General features: G+C 43.9%; 1 protein-coding gene across 1 annotated transcript; it reads right to left on the bottom strand.

The window, feature by feature from the left end:
* Nucleotides 1–907: 907 nt before the first annotated feature.
* LOC102225831 (regulator of G-protein signaling 5-like) lies at nt 908–2,568 on the bottom strand. Its single transcript, XM_014473950.2, has 5 exons — nt 2,278–2,568; nt 2,077–2,166; nt 1,909–1,976; nt 1,654–1,817; nt 908–1,564 (listed from the first exon to the last, which is right to left on the bottom strand). Exons 1-5 carry the CDS (start codon nt 2,484–2,486, stop codon nt 1,388–1,390), a joined length of 708 nt encoding a protein of 235 aa, XP_014329436.1. The 5' UTR covers nt 2,487–2,568; the 3' UTR covers nt 908–1,387.
* Between the last annotated feature and the right edge of the window lie 2,149 nt (nt 2,569–4,717).

Genomic DNA, 4,717 nt, shown 5'->3' with positions numbered 1-4,717 from the left:
TGGTTACTCCCTCTCAGCCGTTTCACGTCTGTGAAACGACCTCACCTGTTCCCGCTCCAGTCTCAGTCATGTACCGCCCACTTTTTTTCCATTTTTGGTTGCAGCGTCTTGTTGCCGCGTCCGCCCCTCCCTCTCGCCAAGCCTTTTTCCACCACAAGTCGCCTCCCGCTTTGTTTTTCCAACAGCAACACAAGAAAGTGGATTTTATTGACGTTTTTTTCTACATTTATATTAAAATCTGCATTAATATTTGTACTGAAAGCTTTCTCTCTTTTTTTAACATTGTGATCCCACCACACAGATGCAGTTTCTTTTAAAACAGTAAATTGCCGTTGGAACTGTTGTTCCTTCATTGTTGCAAAGTTTAAACGTTAAATGTAATATAACTCCAAGTTGTGTTGCTGGTGTCGTTTTTAAACCATGCATTTCATTCTCTTGAATCAATCTGCTTAACGTTGGCAACAGATTTGGAGAAAAGTCTTTGGAAACATTAAACAGGTTTTTTTTGTTTGTTTTCTTGATGCAATCAAATCCCATCAATCATCAATTCATATTTATATACTCTTTATCCTGTCTTGTCTTACTGGGAGACGACAATCTGGAAGAAAGCCAAGGTACATAATGAACGGGCTGCAGAGGAGATATAATTTAGTAACATTAAATTACAAAAACAGGCTTTTTATGGTTATGAAACGACATGAATCATCCTTTGATCCAGTGACTGGAACGTCAGAGTAAAGGAGTCACCCACTTGTGAAGTGTAAGCCCTGTGGCACAGATTAGTAAGTTACTAAAACTGTGCAAAGCAAAAGTCCTTCCCCATCATATTTATATAAAAGCATCAAAATCCTCTACAAATACTGTATGTTTACAATAAAACATCAAAGCAGTCGGCCACTTTTTCTGTATCGTTCTTCTTTAATTCCATATTACTTCCACATATAAAAACAGAAATATATAAATTACAAACACATTTTCAACAATCGGTTGCACAGCAAACGTTCAGTAAACTTTTTTTTTTTAAATAAATAAAGAATAAATAAATATGAATGCCTTCAAACGGTAGTTTGGTTGTCTGATAGCGGCTCTCTCTGAACCTAAAGGTGAAGTCCGTCAGGCTGCTGGTGCTCAGCCTGTGTGAGCCTCCTGTCACAGATTCCAGTGTACTTCAGCTTCCAGCTTTCATCCCGTTCCGTGGATTCTCTGAGGAGACGGAAAGAACTCCACGGCTCGTCCAGAAACTCTGTGGTTCTCCAGCCCAGAGCCCTGACGCCGTCGGTAACACGTCACCGAGCTTGCAGCCCCTTCTTAAAAAGGAGAAGACAAGTTGCGTCCAACTTTCTGGGTTTCTTTTTTGCTGTTGTTTGTGTTTTTAAAAAAAAGTCTCTTAGCCCGTCTTGGTCTCTCTGGTCAGGTCCAGGTACGCCGAGGACCTGAGGAAGCGAGGGTAGCAGTCTTTCTCCATCAGCGTGTAGATTTTGTCCTGAGCCTGATCGAAACACGACTGACTGGGCCGCGTCATGTTTTCCCTGGTGACTTCTTTGGTGGCGTGGTCAAGGTTTACCTGCAGAAACAAAGGGAACAGAGAGTTTTAGAGTCAACGTCCGGCCGGGAGGTCGGCAGAGCGAAGGGAGGGTTGCGGGTGGGCCGTACCTCTCGTGGCGCGTCAGAGCAGACAAACTCCTTGTAGATCTTCCTGGCCTTGGCGGCCAGCTTGGGCGGTTTGCTCGTCCGGTAGTCCTCACAGGCCAAGTAAAAGGCGATGTTCTCCTCGCTGAACTCTGACACCAGGAACGCTCTGAACAAACACAGTCCATCTGGAAGCGGAAGCAAAGCGGACGTTAAAAGCCCGTCGACTGAAGATGGACAGAGTGATTCCGTCGCATCTACACAGGATCGTGGACTTACCTTGACTGGACAGCAGATTGTCAAATGACTCCTTCCATTTTAGAGGCTCGTTGACTTCATCATGTAATCTGTAAAAACATGGGGGGCAAAAAAAAACCATCATTAGAAAAGGTTTCCGCTGCAAGTTCACCGAAATGCTTCCAAAGAGACGTTGCATGCCGGTCTTACCTCTGCTTGTCACTTTTCTTGGCCTGCCCTGTGAGGCTGTGCTCTGACCTCTGCAGCAAACTTCCAAACAACGCCTTCAGCTCCTTCGCCCTGCAGGGACACATCGAGGCAACAGACCACTTCAGACGACATGCAACGTGTGCGCAAGTTGCTGGCGTGATAAAACTTGACTACGAGCGTGAAATCTCTGGTCAGGTTTACCTCTCCAGGCAGGTGATGGGCAGCGATTCAAGTCCTCTGCACATGGTGAGATGCTTCCTGCTCGTTCTTGAGTAGCTCCCAAAGTTTCTCCCGAGTGACTGCGGGCGTGAGCCGACCTCCTTGTTGTCAGCAAAATGAGCTTTCCAGCTGCTCTGCTGTCTGTGCGGGGAAAGCGGGTTTTTATAGAGGTGGCCGGCGTGTGACATCATGCTTCTCAGCCCAATGAGGGAGCCGAGTGGGCGGATGAAGAGACTCCTCGACGCTGAATTTCCTCCACGCTACTTCCTCGCTGCTCGGTGACTCGTCACTGAATGAATTACTTCACTGCTCTCCAATGTCCTTGCTGTGAATAGGGGAGTGAGGGCCGTCTCTGTGTGTTGTCAGGCTTTGCCTTTGTGAGCGTGTGTGTGTGTGTTCATTCAGTGATTCTGTAGAAGATTAATCAGAAAATCCCTTTCAGCTGTAGCATTTAACATAAAAGAGGTTCTTTCTTTTTTTTTTTTTGTGCGTCTGCCTAAAAGAACCTAACAGATTTCATGAGCCTTTCTTTTGCCCCTTCCACACCTCTCACATGCATCCTCCGTTCTATTATTTCAAATATAAAATGAACACCTAATTACTTAAAACTTTCTGCAAAGGAGCATAATCTGCATCAACACAGAGCAGTTTGTCAAGACAGTCGGTGCGTATATTTTTGTCGACATTTTGACTTTCATGAGGCGTTCTATACCTGCCGTCTCTGTTTCTCGTCTTGCCTCATATGTTGACAAATAGGATGAAGTGGAATATGTATGTGGGTTGGAGGAGTATATTTCGTGGAATATTACGTTCTGTCACATGTTTGGATTACGTGTCACTTTTGATGCCTCCCAAAATAGCATAAGGTGTGCGTTAGATGAGAAGTGTCCTCACTCTTTTGTTTTGGCGGGACAGCTTCTGTTTTGTTTTCCCCATCAAGGATGAACTGGTCACCTAGAAATGAACGCCATGAGAAGGTTAAACGATTATTAGCCCATTTAGCTAAACATTAGCAGAACTGGCATCAGTTGGAGCTAGCCTGAGCAGTCAGCATGCTGTAATGAGTATATGTGATATCTGATGCGTATATGTAGAATTTCCTAATTTTGATGCTCATACCACCACATTTTTTGACGTCTTCAAAAATCCATGACAGTTTTTGATTTAGCTGATAGTCTAACTGCATATGTTACATATCCTACAGTGTGACGGGAGAATACCACAGCTTTCTAGTATTGATTATTATAACACACTGATATTACACTCTGAATAAAAAGATAACTCACTATAAATAATTAAATACAATATATTGCTTACATCATATTTATATAGAGAAGAACTGTAGCCTGGGTAACGAATTCAGCTTCAGTGCTCACAGGTACAGGAATAAACGTGTTTTCTTTGTTTTTTTTTTTACTTCATTCTGCACAGACCCTGTCTGGGCCGTCTTTCCTATCAAGGCATGACCACGCATAGAAAGCTGCACCCATAAATAGCCTCATGGGCACAAAAACAATTGTTTACTTAATCCCAGAGTCTATTTTTACTCTCGACCGGGAGGCCAGTTACCAGTAAACTCTGCTAATGGCCTGTTTCCCAGTTAGTTGAAGAGCGCTAGCAGGAAGGAGACAATCAGCCCGGCGGGTGAAAAGACACAAAGCTCGCCGATAGCGGCTGAGGCGGCTTCCTCTACCGGCAGCCACCGACAATTCCTTCCCCTCTGACTGCCTGCCTCAGCTGGCGCACAGCTCTGGATGTCAATACAAGGTCACTTCAGCCACAGCTAATGAGCCTCTCTCCTCTTTCTTCTCAGGAAACACAGTCTGAGAAGCTAACCGGTATGAAAAAGAAAAAACAAAGAGAGAGAGAGAGAGAGTCGGGGAAGCCAACATTGTGGTGTGGGTTGGAAATTTTGGGAAAAAATGGATGAGTAACGCAATTTGTTTTGATCTGACGTTCAACTGGCTTCTAGGGGGAAACTGGATTAAAACAGTTGACATTTCGTCACTACAGTCACCAATTTATGCGCATGTCATTGGGATTTCATGTGACAGACCAACAAAACTATGAAGTGTAAGGAAAATAAGTCACAGATACATTTTGACAAAAGCAAGAAAGATCTGTAGTCGTGCAGCCTCCGTTACTCTAGTACCAGGAAATAAAATCCAGTTCAGAAGCCGCCTATTTTGTGCATAAAGCTAATCTGTGTGTAACTTCATTTCACTGTGAGTCCAGATGTTCTGTGAAGGCCTCAGAGGTAACACCAAACACTCCTTAAAACTGCAGTATGTAACTTTTACAAAGAGATTGTTTGTTACATATTTGTTAAAACAGTCACCATGTCGTGACAATTTATGAGGCAGACAATATGTGAAAATCTCCTCTCTGAGCTTCTGAAAAAAACGCAACACTTCGACCAAAA

The sequence above is a fragment of the Xiphophorus maculatus genome, chromosome 6 (assembly GCF_002775205.1).
Source record: "Xiphophorus maculatus strain JP 163 A chromosome 6, X_maculatus-5.0-male, whole genome shotgun sequence".
Lineage (NCBI taxonomy): Eukaryota > Metazoa > Chordata > Actinopteri > Cyprinodontiformes > Poeciliidae > Xiphophorus > Xiphophorus maculatus.
Note: the sequence above shows the minus strand (reverse complement) of the source record. Positions and strands in the feature narration are given on the sequence as shown.